Source organism: Lobosporangium transversale (genome assembly GCF_002105155.1).
Source record: "Lobosporangium transversale strain NRRL 3116 chromosome Unknown BCR41scaffold_1, whole genome shotgun sequence".
NCBI classification, from domain to species: domain Eukaryota; kingdom Fungi; phylum Mortierellomycota; class Mortierellomycetes; order Mortierellales; family Mortierellaceae; genus Lobosporangium; species Lobosporangium transversale.
The window spans coordinates 512825-533005 of NW_019028979.1; the positions used below are offsets into that span (position 1 = coordinate 512825).

The 20181-nt window shown below is 40.0% G+C and overlaps 6 protein-coding genes across 6 annotated transcripts; 4 read left to right on the forward strand and 2 right to left on the reverse strand.

The window, feature by feature from the left end:
• Positions 1-8281: 8281 nt before the first annotated feature.
• On the forward strand, positions 8282-9129 carry BCR41DRAFT_297951 (hypothetical protein; the record flags this gene model as incomplete). Its single annotated transcript, XM_022020469.1, has 2 exons — positions 8282-8592; positions 8703-9129. The coding sequence occupies 2 exons, from the start codon at positions 8282-8284 to the stop codon at positions 9127-9129; spliced, it is 738 nt and encodes a 245-aa protein (XP_021886419.1).
• A 564-nt stretch (positions 9130-9693) lies between these two features.
• BCR41DRAFT_343992 (hypothetical protein) lies at positions 9694-10114 on the reverse strand (the record flags this gene model as incomplete). The annotated part of the gene is made up of 1 exon (XM_022022402.1): positions 9694-10114. One exon carries the CDS (start codon positions 10112-10114, stop codon positions 9908-9910), a length of 207 nt encoding a protein of 68 aa, XP_021886420.1. The 3' UTR covers positions 9694-9907.
• Positions 10115-10116: 2 nt separating this feature from the next.
• BCR41DRAFT_382706 (SGNH hydrolase-type esterase domain-containing protein) lies at positions 10117-11966 on the forward strand. The gene is made up of 4 exons (XM_022027377.1): positions 10117-10612; positions 10726-10816; positions 11061-11668; positions 11784-11966. Exons 1-4 carry the CDS (start codon positions 10280-10282, stop codon positions 11940-11942), a joined length of 1191 nt encoding a protein of 396 aa, XP_021886421.1. The 5' UTR covers positions 10117-10279; the 3' UTR covers positions 11943-11966.
• A 219-nt stretch (positions 11967-12185) lies between these two features.
• BCR41DRAFT_382707 (hypothetical protein) lies at positions 12186-13235 on the reverse strand. Its single transcript, XM_022027378.1, has 3 exons — positions 12958-13235; positions 12609-12785; positions 12186-12322 (listed from the first exon to the last, which is right to left on the reverse strand). Exons 1-3 carry the CDS (start codon positions 13070-13072, stop codon positions 12192-12194), a joined length of 423 nt encoding a protein of 140 aa, XP_021886422.1. The 5' UTR covers positions 13073-13235; the 3' UTR covers positions 12186-12191.
• Positions 13236-14792: 1557 nt separating this feature from the next.
• Positions 14793-17308, forward strand: BCR41DRAFT_4261 (hypothetical protein). Its single transcript, XM_022030679.1, has 2 exons — positions 14793-15252; positions 17223-17308. Exons 1-2 carry the CDS (start codon positions 14964-14966, stop codon positions 17255-17257), a joined length of 324 nt encoding a protein of 107 aa, XP_021886423.1. The 5' UTR covers positions 14793-14963; the 3' UTR covers positions 17258-17308.
• Positions 17309-17392: 84 nt separating this feature from the next.
• BCR41DRAFT_366479 (camp-dependent protein kinase catalytic subunit) lies at positions 17393-19312 on the forward strand (the record flags this gene model as incomplete). Its single annotated transcript, XM_022026219.1, has 5 exons — positions 17393-17465; positions 17682-17850; positions 17983-18246; positions 18675-18948; positions 19109-19312. The coding sequence occupies 5 exons, from the start codon at positions 17393-17395 to the stop codon at positions 19310-19312; spliced, it is 984 nt and encodes a 327-aa protein (XP_021886424.1).
• Between the last annotated feature and the right edge of the window lie 869 nt (positions 19313-20181).

Sequence of the window (20181 nt, forward strand, 5' to 3'; positions counted from 1 at the left end):
TCTGTTCATTTTGCCCCTACTTGCGGTTATTAATTTCAAGGTAAATGCCAATACAGTCGACGTCAAGAAAGATGTACTAAGACTGAGTGGTCTTCAAAAACGCACTAGTGTGAGACGTGTTTCTGTATTCCTTTCATAAAACATTACCATGTGAACTAAGGATGAAGAGAACGGGTACATACTAATACAGGATAAGTTTGGTTCTACGCAATCTCCGAGTTCATCCTCCATCCTGAAAAACATCCTTGGTCAAGGAAACAAATAAATAGGACATATCGCATTGACCATCCGATGTTTTTTGGCATGATGGAAGACATGCGTATAGTAAATTCAAGCATTCAAGGACGTCAAACAATCAAGTGCGAATGAAAGTTTAGTAATAAGTACAGTCTAAAAAACATGATGCATCACATTCTCACATTCTCCCCAAGAAAAAGAAAGGATGGCGTAGAAGAAGAGTTCAGTTTCATGTGCTTTTCATATCATCGGAAGGGGCAGGGTACAATGAACACTCTGTAAAAATCACATCTTGGTCTTCTTATCTCCTCTTCTATCTTATCCTCTCTCTTCATGAGAAAAGAGTTCTGCAGGCGAATGCGTCTGATACCTGGTTATGTTCTTTCTCTTGTAAATGCAATTTAATTCTTAACGTACCGAGTCCGCGTTCAGCTCAGATGTGGCGTAGGGGGAGGGGGGGGGTTTCGAGATACAGAAATGTAAAAAAAATTACTCCATCTGCAAAAAAGGTGAGACAAAAAACTTGTATACAAAAATGGTCCAAAACCAAACCAACGGGAATATGTATTGGTATAATAAAACAACAACAAACACAGTCAAACAAAATAAAAAATAGAGAAGAGGCTGGAGAGGAAAAGGAAATTGGATGAAGTGCGGAGTGACCCCCACTGGTCATCGTAATTGATCATCCCTCGCCTGCAGTGTTGATGACAGCCAAGCCAAATGCAAGCGTAAAGAGAAAAAAAGATGGGATGTTTTCTTCTAAGATCCTCTTGCGAATCTGTAATTAAGAGGGGAGGGCCTACCCCTTCAATAAGAGAGAGAAGCATATGCCTCTTATTTATACCCACTAAGCTAATACTACGCGTCCTTTGCAACACAAACTCAAGATGGTCAGAGCACCTCTCTCTCAACCCACATTGCCCCTTGCATTCACACACTCTATTTGACTTCCTTCCCTTGTCCCTTCTACTTTGGTCTGATTGTGTTAGATGTTATGCCGCGTGGCAGGACCTAATTTACCTTCTCTTTTTCTCCTGCCTTTTCCCCTGTTCCTTCTCAAGTCCTTGAATGTCTTTTTTGCTGTTGACATTCGTGTTCATACTCGTGCTCGTGTTCGTGTTCGTTAGTTTGTCCCTTTCGTGCACCAATAGGTCGTGTCCTTTTTGTGCGTCTACTTGCAAGAGGTAGTTTGGTTGGCTCGGGCTTGTACAAGGACGCGTTGTACGTGTCTTCTTCATCCCTGGCGCATCGCGTGACCTTGCTTTTTAGTCAAAAAAAAAAAAAAAAAAAAAAAAGAATGCCCACTGCATCTAAGCATTTATTCACTGGACGATCTTGGTCTGTCCTTCTTGAACATATTTGTATTTGCACATGTTTTCATGTATTGAATGGGTACGTTCCACTTCATCAATCAACCGTCGGCACAGCCGCCACAATCCCTTTGAGTCCCTATCTACAGTTACCCCACTCCGAGAGCAATTCCAGTCCTCTTTGGCGTTTTTATATTAACTCATACTTGTCATGATACTCATAAGCTCTACATTTCATCCTGAGATTTGAAGGTATCCAATACAACTTCATTCCAAAGCCCCAATGTCAAACCTTAGTGTATTCATTGACCAGAGTTCCTAATGTCAATTGATGTGGTTTGTCTTCAAACTGGTGCTCCTTTGATTTTGCTACCCTCGTCATCAAGAGTTGCTCAGATAACAGAAATGTGGATATGATAGGAGAGTATAAATGCAGTGAGCCAGCGCCTACGATGCCTCCTTGAGCCACTACAGCAAGAAAAGAAAAAAAAAAAAAAAAAAAAAAAAAAAGACAATCTACTGGTACAACAGCATCACTTGTTGCAGACATTGCAAGTTTCAACAACTACGCAACAAACATCAACTACCGCGATTCAGCATCCGCTACATGCACTATAATCCCTTGAGCTTGCTCTTGATGTAGCCCCTCCCTTTTCCCCTGCGATCTTTCAAAATAAAAAAAAATAAAAAAAAAAGAAGAAAAATTCTTGTGGACAGGGAAAAAAAGCGAGGGATGAGGAAGGAGAGAGAAGGATGAGTCTATTTATTGTCTTTTTTTTTTTTTTTTTTTTTTTTTTTGTTTCTGTACATCCTTCCAATTGCACCTGCAGTCGATTGACGAGCACTTTATTCGGATGTAATCTGACGGACGCTTTTTTTTTATTCGTTTAGCAACTCCTCTTGTTCTTCGTCATCTTTGTCTGTGTTTATTATCACCATCGTTACCCTTCTTTGAACACTTTGAACACTTTGATTTCTGCATCTGTATCATCATCCCAGTTTACATTTGCAAAAGACAAAGTGAAAAAAAAAAAAAAAAAAAAAAAAAAAAAAAAAGCAGATCTACCCTGTTTGTCTCTGTTTGCGTTCTTTTTTTTTTTTTTTGTTTGTCACTGTTATCTGTTGCTACTGTTTGCTGCTGCAGGCGACTGCATCCTAACCCTGCTCAACCACGGGTCACTTTCAGTCCCGACCTTTTTCCATCTCGAGCACCCCCTTTCATTCATCCTATTGCTTCCTATTATCCTTTTGTCTTTCTCTATCCCTTGGGAATCCATTGATTCATCACTGCTACATATTCTTTTTAAATTATAACAATTAGGTATTCAATCAACACAGACAAGAATAGGTGGGTGAGTTGGATGAATTTTGTGTACTTTGTGTATTGTTGTTGATTGACCAGTTGAAAAAGAGGCTCCTTTTCCCCCCTACCTTTTTTTTTTTTTTTTTTTTTTTTGTTCCTCGTCCTTAATCCTTTTTGTCCTCACCCTTCCAACCAGACCAATCGTACCCAGGTCAACACCAATCTCTGTCTTGTGTCTGCTTTTTTTTTTTTTTTTTTTTTTTTTTTTTTACTTTATTTGGTTGAATAAGAAGTTAAAGACAAATTCTTTTCAATAGTTTCAAATAACAATTTTTTTTTTCTTTTCTTATTGTGTTATTGTGTGGAAATGCGTGCATGCCAAAAAGGTTTTTGAAATGAGTCTGCATCCGTCAAGGAGATCCTGGTATCATTGTTTGGGTCATCAATAACCCTCTTTGGCGCCTTTTTCTTTTTCTTCTTTTCTCACTTTTCCTTTCTCGTCCAACTAAACCTTCTCACTTGCACCATCAAGAACTGCACAGCGTAAAAAAAAAAAAAAGCAACTCCTAAAATCACTGTTCTTTTAAAAAAGTAACGACATTTGAATGATATCCTTTTTTTTTTTTTTTTTTTTTTTTTTTAAATTGTTCACTCTCATACTCTAAAAACTCACACATACGCACACACAGCATCTTTTGTGTTAGTCTGCATTCGTCCTGTCTTTCTTTTCTTTTCCTTCTTTCTTTTCTCTTGGCCAGTTTTCCCTTCTTTCTTCAGTTCTCCCTCTCCTGTTGCCTTTCTATTCTCTTTATATTCATTGTATTTTCCCTAGCTCCTCTTCCTCTCCTCTCTCCTCTCCTCTCTCACCCCTACTTCCATAAAGCAACATCCCACCTCCATCGTCTCTCCACATCATTCTTTCGATTCCCTCCCCTTTTTTTATTGACACGAACAACGATTCTTATTCTCTTCATCATTCTTATTTAATCTCAAGTATTGATATATCCATCTTCCACATTGTAATTTACAAACTTCTCACTGTTGGCCTTTGTAGCCCAATCTATGCATGGTACGGGCGTTTTTCTATACTTAAACATGTGCTCTGTTACATTCATCCATATGGTTACACTCGTAAACAGTGCCAGCAATACCAACAACAACAATAACAACAATAACAACCATTTCCCGAAAAAAAAAAGGGATTTTTTTTTTTTTTTTTTTCCTCCAAGTTTGTGATGAGGCTCTACAAACCATTCTGCTTTTTTTTTTTTTTTTTTTTTTTTTTTTGCTCCTCCTCGGAAAAATGGTCTATGCTTCTCCTTGACAATTACATTCACATTGTCGTTCTCATTTCTTCACTTGCCACCCATTTGCCTCGTTAACCAAAACAGGCTAAAGCTAACACAAAAAGTAAACAACAAAGAGTATAGAGGGAAAGAGAAAGATTATCCATTCTAAAATGGCAAGATTGTTGTTGTGAATAGGTTATTGGTTTGTAGCACCGCTCCAGTTGTGTGTGGACCCTTTTCTCCTTTACATCAGGTATTTTTCCTCCCCTTCTGGCTCTGGTCTGTAAACCAATCTCCGCCTCATTGTTTGTTCTATCAGTCAATCCGTGCTCGAAATCTTTTTTAGTATTCTGTGACAGGAGCTTGATTTGGGTCGCATGCTCCCTGTTCCCATGTTCACAATTGTAAGAGCATAATACGAACGGTTGTTATTGGGAAATGGAAAGGGGGAAATGGGACGATCGCTCAGTGAAGAACCTTATGCGACCGACCACTTCTCTTTTTTTTTTTTTTTTTTTTTTTTTTTTTTGGAGCCCAATCTTTAGATCAAATGCCTATATTCTTTTTGTTTTTCTTGTTGACTACAGAAATTGAGATAGGATTAACAGATGTATTAGAGCGTCAGAGAGAGAAGATTACGACAAATTCTATCGTCCTCTTGCGTATAATGCAGCAGTATGCTGTGGTTGTCTGTCCGCGCGCGACCTATCATCGCGATGCACGCGTCTATGGGCTTACGGCTATTTCTAGTCTTTTCTGACTTACCATACCAATCTAGACTAATCGCTGTATTCAAACATCTCGGAAGATGATCCCCTATCTTTCTATCCCTCCCCTTATTCGATTTTTTTCCTTTTCTTTTTTTGTCTTGCTTCGCCATTTCACCGCTATCATTATTGCATCGCACAATTGGCTGTCGCATTTAATTGGCCTTTCTTCACTCTTTTTCCCTTTCCAGTTTTTGATATTTCTGATATGGTGATTTGCTCTCCTCCCATTTTTCGTCTTCAGAGTTGTGTCTTCCCACAGATTTTCTGCTGATAAAAACACAGATGGCTTATCAGTCACGCCCATAACCTTGTGCTCCTTTTTTTTTGTACTCCAACTCATTTCTTTGTGCTTGTCTTCAGTTGTTTTTACTTCAAAAAAGAAGCTTTTGAATAATCTGACCCATTCGCTGCTCTCTTCCTCCTTCCTCTCTCTCACTAGACTCCAAAGATTTAAACGAAAAAATCACTTTTGACTCTAAGATCATCCTTACCCATCAACGGGATCTACATCATCCTCAGAATCAAAGCCAGAATCAGGATTTAAGTCTACGCGGCGTCGCGACTCACAGCGGAAAGCAGCTGGACATGATGATGGAGCATCCCCAACAGCCCCTGGATCTACGACAGCTCCACTCACAGCAGCAGCAGCCACATCAGCAACAGATCTCGACCCCTACTCATATCGACCCCAGTTCGACAGCTTCTTTTGCAGCATTTTCACAGTCATTGGCGATGGAGCCCATTCACCCCTTTCAAACCGCATCCCCATCCATATCTTTGGGATCGCTATCATCTGCAGGTATGACCGCAGATGGTATGCCTTTACATCCTCAGACTACCATGTCCCAACATTCAATGCCCCAAAGGCCTCTTTGGCATGAGCAAGGTCCTCTCAGTCATCGTGGATCTTTTCACAATCTCATATCTGCGAGCAGAGAGGACCGTCTACGGGCTCGACAGGACCGCGGCAGCATCATCAGCCTTGCTTCGACTGTCGGTGAAGACTCTCCTTCAGAATTTAGTGCGCTTGATTTAGAGCCTACACTTGGCGACTTGCATTCGCAGCAAGGAGCATCCGGAGTAGGTATTGACAATGAAGAGTATGATCATCAGGGTATCGGTACAGAATTTGCGATGATGAGTGTTCTGGATTACAACCTGTCTGGTTCTAGATCCAGTCCAGGTGGCACAAGTGTGGAAGGAGATTTATCTAGTGCTCAGCCCTCAAGGAGTAATAGCGTTATGCTAGACCCTTCGACAGTCATGAAGGTTAATGCAATGTTCAACATGGGCGAGGAACCACTTCATCTTCAGGCAGAGCAGTTCAATGGATCATCATCTCTCACTCATCCTCTATCCAAAGAAGTGTCTCAACAGCCAGAGTCTTCTCTGGATGGCACTGTGCGCTTCCAAACTATGGCCCCTGGCCAGCATCCCAATGAGACAGAAGGCACTCTTTCATCACTGTGGTCTGGTTCAATGGATATGCTCGCGGCATCTGTTCATCCATTTAGCATGCCTCCTTACATGAATGATGGCAGTCAATCAATTTCGAGTCCTGCAGACCCTGCTTTACTGGATGGTACTAGAACGCAAGAGCATATGCTACAGACATATGATCATGATGGTTCTCGACCTGCCCTTCCAACTTCGGTGTCTTCCTACTCCAATTGCTCATCCTATTTTGATGGCAACAAGGAGAGTTCAAGAACTGTAAACTCCCAAATATCCATTCCTAATAACATAGGGGATGGATCTCAACAGCAGCCGCAACAACAACAACAACAGCAGCAGCAGCAGAAACAGCAACAACAGCAACAACAGCAACAGCAACAACAGCAACAGCAACAACAGCAACAGCAACAACAGCAACAGCAACAGCAACAGCAACAGCAACAGCAACAGCAACAGCAACAGCAACAGCAACAGCAACAGCAACAGCAACAGCAACAGCAACAGCAACAGCAACAGCAACAGCAACAACAACAACAACAACATCAGATACATTTGCAACATCAGCAGCAACAGGCGTTTCAGCAGCAACAACAGGCGTTTCAACAGCAGCAACAACAGGTGCTTCAACAGCAACAACAACAGCATCAACTACACCTGCAACAGCAACAACAAGCAATTCAGCAGCAGCAAATGCAGCAGCAACAGCTGCAGCAACAGCAAATACAGCAGCAACAAATGCAGCAGCAACAACAGATGCAGCAGCATAGACTTCATCTACGGTCTCAGACACTTTCCATGCCACAACCACCCCATATCCGCAATCTTCCAAGTCCTGGTATCGAGTATCTTAAGAATCCACATTCTCTTACACCACCTTTGCATCCGCAACAACAACAACAAATGAACCAGAAAATGTTCGCTGGCCCTGTTGGTCCTTCTAATCTTGGCGTCAGTAAGGCTACAAGGATTCGAAACAGGACAATTAGTAGTCCTGCTGGCTCTTTTCAGTATTCTCCTTCCAGCATGGCAACCACATCCACTAGTGTTAATAGCATTCAAAGGCCACCTTCTGGTCTTTCGTTTGGGCCTATGCCTGTTCGAGAACGGAAGCGCTCGCTACTGGATGCCAATATGACCCAAGGATTGGACCAAGTTCGTCAGTCTTTCTCAGGATCAAGCCATTCTGGTACTTCATCTTCATCCGATGGCAGCCAAATCAATACGTCAAATGTTAGTAATGGGAACAACAGTGGCAGTAGTAACAACAATGCTAGTGTCGATGGGAAACCCACGTTGCATCTTTCCTATGCTATCAAACAGGAGCCAGGGGATCAAAATCTCATCGGCTTAGGCCTCGGAAGTTCAAGCTCTGGTGATGTACCTCTCACCGAAGAAACATACCATCGCAAGAGGACAAAGTCTGTGGACATGTATAGCAGTTATATAGAGGCAATGAAAGCATTCACACCTCCAACGACGTCTGCTAATATATCACCATCCACTGTGGAGATGGCTTCCAACATTACTACAGGACCAAGCCAAGGGACTTCTGTTCAGAATTGGCAACCACCAGATATGGCCTTCCACCTGCAGATGTATCAAAGCAATATGCATTTAAATGGGCTTGGCTCAGCCATGCCGCCGTCGTCAATGCCTATGCATATGCAGATGAATGGTCCTGTTCACCAGCATCAGCTGACATCAGGTGTAATGGGGTCAGACTCCAATCTTTATCAAGTCCAAAATGTGGGGTTACCAGAAGGTAGTCACACGCTTCGTCATTCCATATCTCATGACCGAATTGGAGCCAGCTTTGGTTTGCCACCACAGCATCAATCGGGAGTCAAAACTAAAACTAAGGCAAAAGCTTCAAAAGGTCCTGCCAAGCCAAGGCTCAAGGGACGCTCCATGTCCATGGGGGATGCTCTTGATCCCGAGAATAATAGTGGCGGTGGTAGTAGTGGCAGTGGCGGTACTGGCAGCGGTAGCAACGGTGGCAACGGCGAGGGAGATACTCCACAGAGTGACGAGAACAAACCTGTGTCTGGATTAGACTTTGAAGGTAGTGAAATCCATGGTGATCCTACTGCAAGGAAGCAAAAACTTCGCTACGAGGGTGACCAGTATACACCGCAATGGGTGCGCAATACAGGGCAGGCCAAAGAAGGTTTTTGCGATACTTGTGTTCCGGGCAAGTGGCTTCAGTTAAAGAACAGCGCGTTTTGGTAAGTAAATATACTTTTGAAGAAAGTGTTGCTATGAGCTTGAGTAATCACCAGTATGTATGACTGTGGCATTAAGCGGCGACTCTTATAATCTTTTTACTTGGTCATAGGTACCATAAGCAGTTTTTTCACGGCATATCTTCTGTGTCTGGCAAGTTATTTTCAAACCCAGTGAAGACACGTCAGATGGAGCAAGAGGATATTGAGGGTCTTTGTCATCAATGCAATGAATGGATTCCAATCTCGAATCATAAGCGTCAAAACTCAATGTTGTGGTATCGTCATGCGCATAAGTGCCACATCTACCATAAGCCAAAAACACAGGGTCAGAGCTCTAATCGATCATCGTTCTCGGCACCGCAACCTTTACCAACCTTTACAGATTCACAACAACAGCTACAACAACAGCAGCAGCAGCAGCAGCAACAGCAACAACACCCTCAACACCCTCTGTCGCAAACACTAATAGTAGGCGTGTCTGAATCGACTGTCCCAACGACTGTAGCAGCAACAGTGTCAGCAGGAGATAACTTCTGACTATAATACCAACTAGCGGACAGTTTGCCAATGCCCTTCATTTATTTCTTTATCTTCGTTTTTATTTTATTTTTCTATTTTTTATTTTTATTTTTATTTTTTTTATTATTATTTTCGGCTAACATCAATCTTGTGTGGCTATTATCCATCGGTCGGTTCAACCTCTTACGGATCACCTATTTTATATGAATTGGCTTTTTCATACTGTTTTCTTTTTTTTTCTTCCTGTATCCTTTCTCCCTGCATTAGTATTATATTGTAGTAGAAACCCCTTTGGTCAGCAAAGAAGAGTAGCCCCACTTGTAGGCCAGTCCTTCTCCCTTCTCTTTACTTGTCTATGTACATGTATATAAATATAAATATAAAAAATGGAATTCAAGAAGGGTTGCACCATGTGCAGTAATTGATGAGCGACATAATTCAGGACATGTTTTTTTTTACGTCTTTATTACATACCGCACTACCACACTTTTTTTTTGTGATTGAGCCACTAAGACAATGACATGAGATTGGTTTTTGGCTTTGCGCTTGGGCTTCCTCTTTCCTTCTCAATTTTCAACTTTACTCATTTTCTCATATTAAGCCCTTACAAATGCAAAATTTAGACTCCGTTGTGTACGAAGATACCACCTCCGCAGAACGTTGCTATCCTGAACGGATCCCCAAGGATCCAATCTTAATGGTAGATCGAATCTTAACAAAATACGACTTCAATGAAAGCAACGATAACATTAGCAGTAGTAGCAGCGACAATGATGAAGATTACATCAGTTCCAGCTTACATGATAGCGGGGATGAAAGCAATACCAGCAATGATTGCTGCTATGATTCGCAATATAAACTCAATCAGCGTCAACAGTTTTACTCGATACGCAGACATGAAAATAATAAGAGTAATAACAATAAGAGCATGGGTGGGAGCGGTAGCGATAGCTGTCTGTTTACACAGCGCGAGAGAAGGCGGCGCAATGCTGCACGACTTCATAACGGGGGACAGTGCCTGTGGTCTCCTTGGTCACGTTGGCGAGTATTGCTGAAGCTTCTGTATGGTGTAGTGGTGCCAGCAGTGATCATATACTTACTACGGCGATCAGACCAATCTCTTCCACGACACGCTCGCTACTCTTCTCAAGAACCGTACCTTCGGCGTATGCAGACGTCCATACAGACACCAGCAATAGCAAGGTCTGTTATTGAAGCAAGGAAAAGATACTGGAAGGAAGGATCTGGAGTCCAGCCTTACCAAAGATGCTCTAGGGACGATTTGGACAGAACAAAAAGAGATTATATTGAGAGCACGCCAACAAACAACGACAGAGACAAAGACTGCTATAAAGACAGGAGCAGTCCCGAATTTCTATCCTCTTCATCCAAGAATCAGTGTCGTCTACATCGGGATCAGGAGCAACAGGAATCTAGCAACGCCATGGTGCAGCAAGTGTCCTATGATCAATTCATCCTCTTTGGAGACTCCATCACACAGGTAATTTAGCTCGATTGATTTTAAAAATGCAAAGACTGGTGGTAACGTTGCTTTAATAGAAGGTTGCGGCTACATCCTTATTCAAAATATATGAACTTTTTTTTAACTCCTAGTATTCATTTGATGTGAATCAGCGAGGATATGGTTCTCAGCTCGCCCATTTATTTCAGCGACGACTTGATGTTATTAACCGTGGATTTTCAGGTGTGTATTACGCGTGATTTTTTTTTTTTTTTTTTTTTTTTTTTTTTTTTAAATATTGGTTGGGACACCCACGCTTTATGGAAAAGTTCGGGTATGAGAAGTGAATTAATAGAAACTCATTATGTCTTTGACTAACAGGATGGAAAGTTTTTCTCAATGTCTATATCTATATCTATATCTATATCTATTTATTTATTTTATTTTCTTTTCTTTATTCAATCTTTCTTTGGGATCTAACATGCAGGATATACAAGCGAGCAGGCTATCCATCTCCTGCCCCAATTCCTTCCTCGACCAAATGATCAGCAACAGCAACTAGGAAAACAGGAGCAGGAACAGGGGCAAGAGCAGGCCCCCCAGCTCCCCACGCGCCTACAATTATCCTCATCACTATCACCATCATCAAAAGTTCAATTCTTGAGTATATTTTTCGGTGCGAACGATGCATGTCTCCCTCCATCACCTCAGCACGTAGATTTGGAGCGATATGAGCAAAATCTTCGTAGCCTGATCGATATGGTCCATGATCCCAGATCCTTAACTTACTCACCTGAAACACGTGTCATCATAATTTGTCCTCCTGTCATTGACGAAGAGCGTTGGGCAAAGAGACGTCAAAAGCAAGGCAGGGCGATGGATCGGGAAAAGGGCGTGACCAAGAAATATGCAGCGACCTGCCTGAAAGTTGGACAGGAATACCAATGCAGGAACGACCAGCAATCACCACCTCAGTATCATCAGGTCGATGTCATTGATACCTGGAGCTTAATGACTACACAGATCGAAAGTGGTCAGCGGACACTGCAGGACTATCTAATAGATGGGTTGCATCTGGCTTCTGAAGGCAACAATGTAATGAATGACTAAACTGGAAAAAAAAAAAAAAAAAAAAAAAAAAGTAACTTAATTATGTGGCCGATATTAATATGAATGCTAAATTTTATTTTTATCTTTAACAAACTAAAAGCTTATTTTCGAGGAAATTATGAAGATCATACGAAGTCGTTATCAGGAATGGGATCCAGAAGTTATGCCAATGCATGCACCATGGTGGGGCCATCTGGATTTGAAACAACCAGAGATAGATCTACTGATCTGTGCCAATAAGACAAAGAAGGAACTATAATACGGGACAACGCCAAACCAAGTGAAAAAAAAAAAAAAAAAAAAAGGCAATAAATCAATTTTTTTTTTGGTTTTTTTTGCTACTTCTGCTACTGTGTGTATTATGATCTTTTCGTTTCTTCTAGTCTTACAGCGATTATTATTAGGGTAGGTAGAATAAATTATTGTTTTTGAGTAATATACAAATGAACGAGGCAAAAAAAAAAAAAAAAAAGAAAAAAAAAGAAAAAGAAAAATCTAATCAAGCTAATCAAAGAATTGTCGTAACGGTTGAGTAGGATCCCATAATTACGACTAGTGCCTGGATGAGACCCCATAGAAATGGCACCCATGTTGACATGCGATATGCTCCTGCATTGTAGATCGCAGCGATGGCCAACCCTAATTTGATCAGATACGTTGGGTTGATTTGAATAAGTATATCATTTTCCTCAAAAAGAATGGTATGAAGGAACGAACGTCACCCATCTATGCATGCCTTTGATTGTCTTTTTTTTTTTTTTTTTTTTTTTTTTAGAATTCCACTTCAGTAAGTTGATGTATTTTTTTATCCTGTCATTTTGTAATCTTGTAGTCATGCATTCTCAGAGATGTATATACTTTTTTTTTTTTTTTTTTTTTTTTGTCAATATCTTGTCGTCAATGCCTTCTGTCTCTTGCTGCTTACCGACAAGACTTCCGCTAAGGAAAGCGATGAATGCTCCTGTGACGAAGAAAAAGATAGGTAAGAGAATAGCCCATTTATAATGTCTTCGTCCAAAAACAAGACAAGCCCACAATCCTGCCAAAGTGTATATGCTGACAATAAATATAAGAGTCCAATATGTGGTAAATCGCCAAATATCTATTTTTATTTGATCCATAAAAAAAGAAAAGGTTATTACACCGTTGCACAGTTTGAGAGAAAGAGACAATGGCACCTTTATTTTTTTTTTTTTTTTTTAAAAAAAAAGAAACGGGGTTGTTGTTAAAATCCTCAGCTGCATTTTGCAGCGCGACATTAATAGCAACTTTACCCTTTGGATAGTACATAAAGATGCCATGTCTTAAAGGATCAGTTACAGGCCAATAGAGTGATGGCCAAGGCGGAGTGGTATAATCTGATGGAGGCGTAAAGCCATTTGGAGGCATGCCTGTAAATCCTACTTGTTATGAATGTGTGATCGCGTGCTGTGGTATGAAGATTTATAGAATGTTGAAAAGAACTTGTTGGTAATTTGTATTTAGGCTTTTCAACGTTATAATGGAGCAAGAGAGGAAGGAAGAAAGAAACAGAAATTGCGAGAAAAAAAAAAAAGGCAAGAGTGAGCTTGAGAATGAGAATGAAAATGGGAATGAGCTTGAGAATGAGACAAGAGGGTGAGAGTGAGAGTGAGAGTGTGGGTGAGGGCGAGAATGAAATTGAGAATGAGAATGGAAGTAGGAATGAGAGAAGGAATGAAATGAGAGCCATGAGTGGAATTCCAGCTGATATTAACGCTCTGGCGTGTCAATCAAAATAAATTAATCATTCACCGGGTCTTTGAACATGTCTTTTTGACATGATAAAATGTATTTCTGTCATGAAGGATGCTTATCAGCCAGTCAGCGATCTGTACAACCAATAATAATAATGATGTGTAATAACGATGATCATAATAGTGTATAATAGTGATAATAAATGTTGCACCTAAACTTGAACGCACACAAGGATTCGTGTTTCGATCAAGATCCAGGTCAAACGATCAATTGAGTTCAAAAGGGATGAAATAATAGATTGCTGAGTTTATGGCAAAAAGAGGAGAAAAGGAGTAAAGGAGAATGAAAAAAGGAAAATTACAAGGCTCTGGCCGTTAACCAAACAACGCGAACAGAATCAGCCTTTGATGACTTGCCAGAGACTATCCTTAATGTCTGATCAATGAGCTTCGCCTGAAGATTGAACATGGCCCATGCTTATATTATTGTTATTATTATTATGTAGTATTTCTTACAATTAAGCAATCAACTTTAGCAGCAAGAGGCAAAAAAGGATGCTCCATGTGCCTGGATTGCTTGTACGGATGTATAAATGTCTCATGTATATGAATGTGGAGAAATAGAAGCCAAGAAAGCTCTTTCGATTTCTCCTTGTTTTCTTTATTTTCTAATACTTTTTTTTTTATTTTTTTTTTTTTATTGATTTTGCTTCATGATCATTGGATCATTGGAAATATCCCTTTTCATTTTCATTTTACATTTATTTATGAACCCCCCCCCCAAACCCTTCTCACATTAACCCCCGTCTCATCTTTGTCCTTCCACCTCAACGCGTGTCTGTGTGTTTAAATTATTGTGTTCCATCTTGTGCATGGGGTCATTTTGAGTTGACTCTCTACCCCTCTCTTCCCTTCCCTTGACATCTAACCACTCGCTCATATTACTCTCTGCCCATCCCTCTTTCCTTTTGAACGCGTTTTATTTCTACGACGACCTTCTCTTCTTCTTCATATTCTCCTTTAGACATTCATTCACTCATTCACTCATTCACTCACTCGTTCATTTCATTTCATTCATTCTTTCATTCATCCATTCATTCATTTTATTCTATTTTATTTTTTTTTCAACTTCTTCCAATTACTGCACGATTAGGAAACCCAATAACATTCACTGACACGCGCGTGTGCCATTCACATTAAAAAAGATCTTCCATCACTTGACGCTCACTAAAAAAAAAAGACTAGTGCCTCGCCAACCTTTTCCCTCTTGCTTTCTCTCCTCTCTTATCCCATTTATGCTTGCACCTGTTTCCCCATCGCGGCACAGCCTCAACAAGTCTTAACAGGCACCTCCCTTTCTTGTTTTTTCTTTTTTTTTCTTTTTTTTTTTTTTTTTTTTTTTTCTTTATTTTATACAACTTTTTATTTAGTCTTTCTTACTCGCTCTACACATTCTTACTTCAAATTCACATTCGCAGACACATACACATACATACATACACTTTACACGCTTGTCTGAATAGACATCAACGTCCACCTAAATACATTTGTGCTTGCCCTCGGTCATGAACAACGGACATATTAACATGGCATCAGGCGGAATGGCTATGGCATCTCTTAGTCCCATGGACACGGAGCAGTTTCAGGAACATCAGCTTCGTTTGCATGAAAGGTATCGACTGCAACATGAGCAACAGATGGAACTCAATCAAAATAGTACACACCCGCATGACAACGACAAGATGTCGCCTTACTATTCTTCTCAAGGTGTCTTTGTCGGACATGAATTAAGTCCAAACTTCGTTGCTAGGCCACAATATGGCCTTTCTGACTTTCAGCTTTTAGAGACTTTGGGTAAGAGAAACAAAAAAAAAAAAAAAAAAAAAAAAAAAAAGAGAAAAAGAGAAAAAGTGGAGCAATAACACAATTGTCACGCAAGCCCAGATGGAGTAATTGTAAAGGATATCGATGCACATGAGTAATTATTCAGTTCTTTATCTTTCATTGGTCCACCTTTGCTTCCCTTTTTTTTTTTGGGCACGAACTTGGTGTTCATTTTGATGGGTGATGCAAGGCATTGATAAAAAAGAGGGTCGAGCGAGTATTGAAATATGCATGCCATTGCTTCGACCGAGCCTGGAGTTAAATGTGTGGGCCATTTTACACAGGCGGGAGATGACTCTAACAGTGCGCTATCAAGGAGTGAGAGCATGAGGATGCGTGCATGTGTATTTGCAGAATGTTTTGTGTTTTTTATAAAATATGCTTTTTTTGTTGTTGTTGTTTGAGTGAGAGCCAAATGGTTGATGTACGCGAGACTCAGGGAGGCGCGCGATTATGTTGTACTTCTTCCTGTATGCATTATTCAGTATTTTGATGTCTCTCGGATCGATCTGCGCGTGTATGATGATGGATTTGCAAAAAGTCTCTTGTTTGTGTTTATCCATATTTTGGGATTGCATACTTCGGGCATGCTGGGAAGGCGTTCTGAACACAAAGGATCTCTCCGGACCATCAAGCGTAAAGTTCCAGAGGGGAAAAAAAAAAAAAAAAAAAAGTATAAAAATTTGAGCGGGATATGGTTGCGTCGCCACTGGACCGAGCATGCTTCATATCGTCATGTCAGCATGCCGACATGCTCAACAACCCGCCTCCCTTCCCCTCCCCTCATGTCATACCGACACAGGTGTTCAACTTTGAGATGCACAAAAGACAAAAACAAAAAAAAAAGAAAAAGAAAAAGAAATAGAAAAAGAAATACCGCTTAGAAACGCTTATGCTTTTTTGAGCTTGAAAGAGGATTATGCGAGAAGGATCTTTACCCTTCTGTGATGATTGGCACAAAGGAGAGATTCAACCTGCAGAAAGGAACACCCGCGCGCACGCACATTCAATTCGATAGGCATTTCCATATTTTTATTATACGCACACACCACACACATACCCAAGCAAATGTATTTACAGTTCAGAGATGATGAATACAGAAACAAAGCGGACTTTTTTTTTTTGTGTAGATGATGCTGGATGATGATGAGCTTGGATACGGGAAGATGGATTTTCTCACTGGGAAGAGCTGGCCTAATCCAGATCAGACCATCAATACTCATAACTCGTAATCTTCAACGCTACCGCTATCTTCAGTAAATTCTACAGTTGCAAAGGGAAAGGGAGAAGGGGTGTGATAGTAAAACTAGAGAAAGGTTGAACGCCCAGACACTCAAACACTTTGTTCCGCACGTATACAAACACATTCATTCATCCAGAAAACAGACGCATAATGACCGAAAAACACAGATGGTAGAGCACCATCTCGACCTAATTCTGGGCATAAGCTGAAACAGTTTTTCATCCATCTTTTTTTTTTTTTTTTTTTTTTTTTTTTCGGGACCAGAAGCACATTGGTACTAATAAAATCCCTTGAGGGAAGGGGGGGGGGAGGAGAGAAAACACACGTATGCACGTAATCGTAACAACCGCATATCTCTCGGACAAAAATAAATGTTGAGGTTGTTGGCAAAGCAGGGATCTCGTGGATAATATCTGGAAAACAAAGTTGGTATCGAGAGAAGATACTGGAAATATTGTTGTAGACAGATTACTCAACTTGGGTCTGCAATCGTAGAAAGGGATTGGGACGCTATTGATCGCACATTATTGATATCAAATACAGTTGGTGTTCCACGTAGATTGATATGTTCCTTATCAATTATCAGAGAAAAATTTTATCAAGGTCTTCCATTCTTTCCTTTTATTCACATGCCATTTTCCTTCCCTTTCCATTTTACCACCTATTCTGAAAAACAAACACGTCTGGGTTATCAAAGTCATAAATGAAGATAATGCGAGGCTTCTTGCCTAGACTTTTCACCCCTTTCATATTTCAAGTTCAAACTGCAAAAATCCATGAGTGTGGTTTGAGGCATTGAGGCAATGATTCATTGTATTGCGGCGATATCTTTGCGCGGAGGTGTCCCTTAAAATTTCTTTGGTATTCATGCTGGCGCACCCATTTGCGGGCTTTACCTTGCTCGTTGACCCCGTGCATTCCACCCTTTCAGGGGAGAGGGGTGTGAGTTGTAACAGGAAGGGCAAAAAAAAAAAAAGGCGAACATTGATCCAAGAACAAAAAAAACCGAGGAGAGTTCGGGCGACCAATGGTCGTGATGCAATGCTCAAAAAAAGGCGTGGTTTCGGTAATCATATTATTAATGGTCTATTCTAACTGGACATGATTATCATATTATTATTATTATTATTATTATTATTATTTTATTCCCTTGTAGGAACGGGAACATTTGGACGCGTCTACTTGACAAGATCGCAACATGATCAAAAATTTTACGCAATGAAGGTGCTTAAAAAAGTAGAAGTGGTGCGGTTGAAGCAAGTCGAACATATCAATTCTGAAAAGCAGATTCTTGCACAAGTCAATTTTCCGTTCATCGTCAACCTGTACGTGAATCTTGGAAATTTAAGCATATCGCCATTTGGCCCACTCGTTCACGCACTGACATTAAACTCTTTTTTAACTTTTTTTTTTTTTTTTTTTTTTTTTTTCGACAATTTAAATTGTATTTTGAACAGACATACAACTTTTCAGGACGACCGTAATTTGTACATGCTACTAGAATATGTTATTGGGGGTGAGCTCTTTTCACATCTACGAAGAGCAGGTCGATTTTCGAACGACATGACAAGATTTTATGCGGCAGAAATCGTCTTGGCCATTGAATACTTGCACGCGAGGGACATCATCTATCGCGATTTGAAACCAGAAAACTTGTTGCTAGATATCAATGGACATATCAAGATTACTGATTTTGGATTTGCTAAAAGAGTGCAGGATAGGTAAGCAAGCGGAGGATTCATGCGGCTTTATTGCCTTTTTTTTTTTTTTTTTTTTTTTTTTTTTCGAGAAAGATTAAATATTGGGAATACTCGTTAAGCAAATGCGTTCCGTCTAAGTGGAGTACGGAAGAGCCATCACAAGCGTCATTGCTTGCAATGCATGTCCTTCTATCTTTCTTTTTTTTTTTTTTACGGATTGTGAGCCTATACCTGTGTGCGGCTAGATTACTTTGAGGGCAAGCTAGGATTACGGCATGGGATGGAATTGATTCATAATGATTAGTAGTTGTCATCAATATGATAAACAGCGCTGAACGACTGGTCTTAAATACTATTTTGGAATGACCAGCCTTAATGGGATCCATAATTTTAAAATTCATCTTTCACTGAGTCTGACTTTTCAATTTCGTTCTTCTCTTAATGGATAGAACCTGGACATTGTGTGGAACACCCGAATATCTGGCACCAGAGATTATTCAGTCAAAAGGACATGGCAAGCCGGTGGATTGGTGGGCGCTTGGTATCCTCATTTTTGAAATGCTTGCAGGATATCCGCCTTTTTTTGATGACAATCCATTTGGGATTTATGAAAAGATACTAGCAGGACGCATATACTTCCCATCGCATATTGATTCTGCAGCAAAGGATCTGATCAAAAAACTATTAACATCCGATAGGACCAAACGTCTGGGTAACCTTAGGGTAATGAAATGACAATATTCTTTTAATACCTCTGGTGCTTGACAAAAAAAAAAAAAAAAAAAAAAAAAAAATAGAAAAAAAGCCTCCTCGGTTGTATTGCAGAATCATTAATAATTACCTTTGTTTAATGCTCTATCTTCAAAATATGTTTATAACATAGGGCGGGTCAGAGGATATCAAGAGTCACAAGTGGTTCAGGGGTGTGGATTGGGAAGGGTTACGCGAAAGGAGAGTAATAGCACCAATAGTGCCACTTCATCGTCATCCTGGCGATACTAGCAATTTTGAAAATTACCCCGAAGTAATTGATGAAGATGCAGGGCAGCAAGGTGATCCTTACAGATCCCTATTCCTCGACTTTTAGGATCAGTCAACAGTTTCATTAACTAGCTCTAAAGAGTATTGGGATAGAGATACTGTTGCTTCCAGCGTTGACGTGCTCCTGCCACATCAATCAACATTTGGTTCTTTTTTTTTATTTTTTTATTTTTTTCTTTCGTATACAGACGTCTTTTATCGAAGTTTACGCATGCAAACACCTACGAAACGAAAGAAAAAAAAAAAAAAAAAAAAAGCTAATCAACGACAACCACACCAACATCAACTACAACAAAAAAAAGTGAAAAAAACAAAAAAAAGAAAAAAAAATTTTATCTCCATCTCATACTCAGCATCTATTTCATGTAATATTATCATTTTTCACTATTCCCTCTTTATTTTGCTGCATGACGAGAAAAAGAAATTTATGATATGGCAAAGTACAGGACAATCGCTGGCAGGCTAATAAACATGATCCTTCCTCCGCCGAAAAATCTTAAATGCTTACAGACGCAACATATTGAGCCTAAAGACGATTTAGGCCAAAGATTTCAATAACAACCTTCACGTAAAATGACATTAATATATATATATATATATATATATATATTGACAATGTGTTGCTGCCATGGTTTTAAACTTCTATTTGTTACGCCCATTTTGGTCCTACCGGTGACCAATTATGGATACTACCAACCTTTTCCGTGCCTTCAAAAAAAAAAAAGCCCTGAATCTTTGAGCAGCTTTTTTTTTATTCCACACAAATCGATGCAGAAACAATAGTGTCGTTGCTTAACTATCAATAGGATTCTAGGACACTTGCTAAAGAGCCAGTACATCCATTAAATCCTTGTAAGAAAATAACACTTCTTTTTTTTCCTTCATTCGACAGAGTATAACCATCGATTTTTTCTT

Excerpts from the sequence above, each read along its gene's own strand:
- BCR41DRAFT_4261 (XM_022030679.1), top strand. The coding sequence starts at position 14,964 with ATGAACAACGGACATATTAACATGGCATCAGGCGGAATGGCTATGGCA. Across the intron at positions 15,253-17,222 it reads TCAGCTTTTAGAGACTTTGG|TCATAAATGAAGATAATGCG; the intron begins GTAAGAGAAACA and ends GGGTTATCAAAG.
- BCR41DRAFT_382706 (XM_022027377.1), top strand. The coding sequence starts at position 10,280 with ATGCAGACGTCCATACAGACACCAGCAATAGCAAGGTCTGTTATTGAA. Across the intron at positions 10,613-10,725 it reads TTGGAGACTCCATCACACAG|TATTCATTTGATGTGAATCA; the intron begins GTAATTTAGCTC and ends TTTAACTCCTAG. Across the intron at positions 11,669-11,783 it reads TGGCTTCTGAAGGCAACAAT|CTTATTTTCGAGGAAATTAT; the intron begins GTAATGAATGAC and ends ACAAACTAAAAG.
- BCR41DRAFT_382707 (XM_022027378.1), bottom strand. The coding sequence starts at position 13,072 with ATGCCTCCAAATGGCTTTACGCCTCCATCAGATTATACCACTCCGCCT. Across the intron at positions 12,786-12,957 it reads CTTTATGTACTATCCAAAGG|ATATTTGGCGATTTACCACA; the intron begins GTAAAGTTGCTA and ends AAATAAAAATAG. Across the intron at positions 12,323-12,608 it reads CCTTAGCGGAAGTCTTGTCG|GGTTGGCCATCGCTGCGATC; the intron begins GTAAGCAGCAAG and ends TGATCAAATTAG.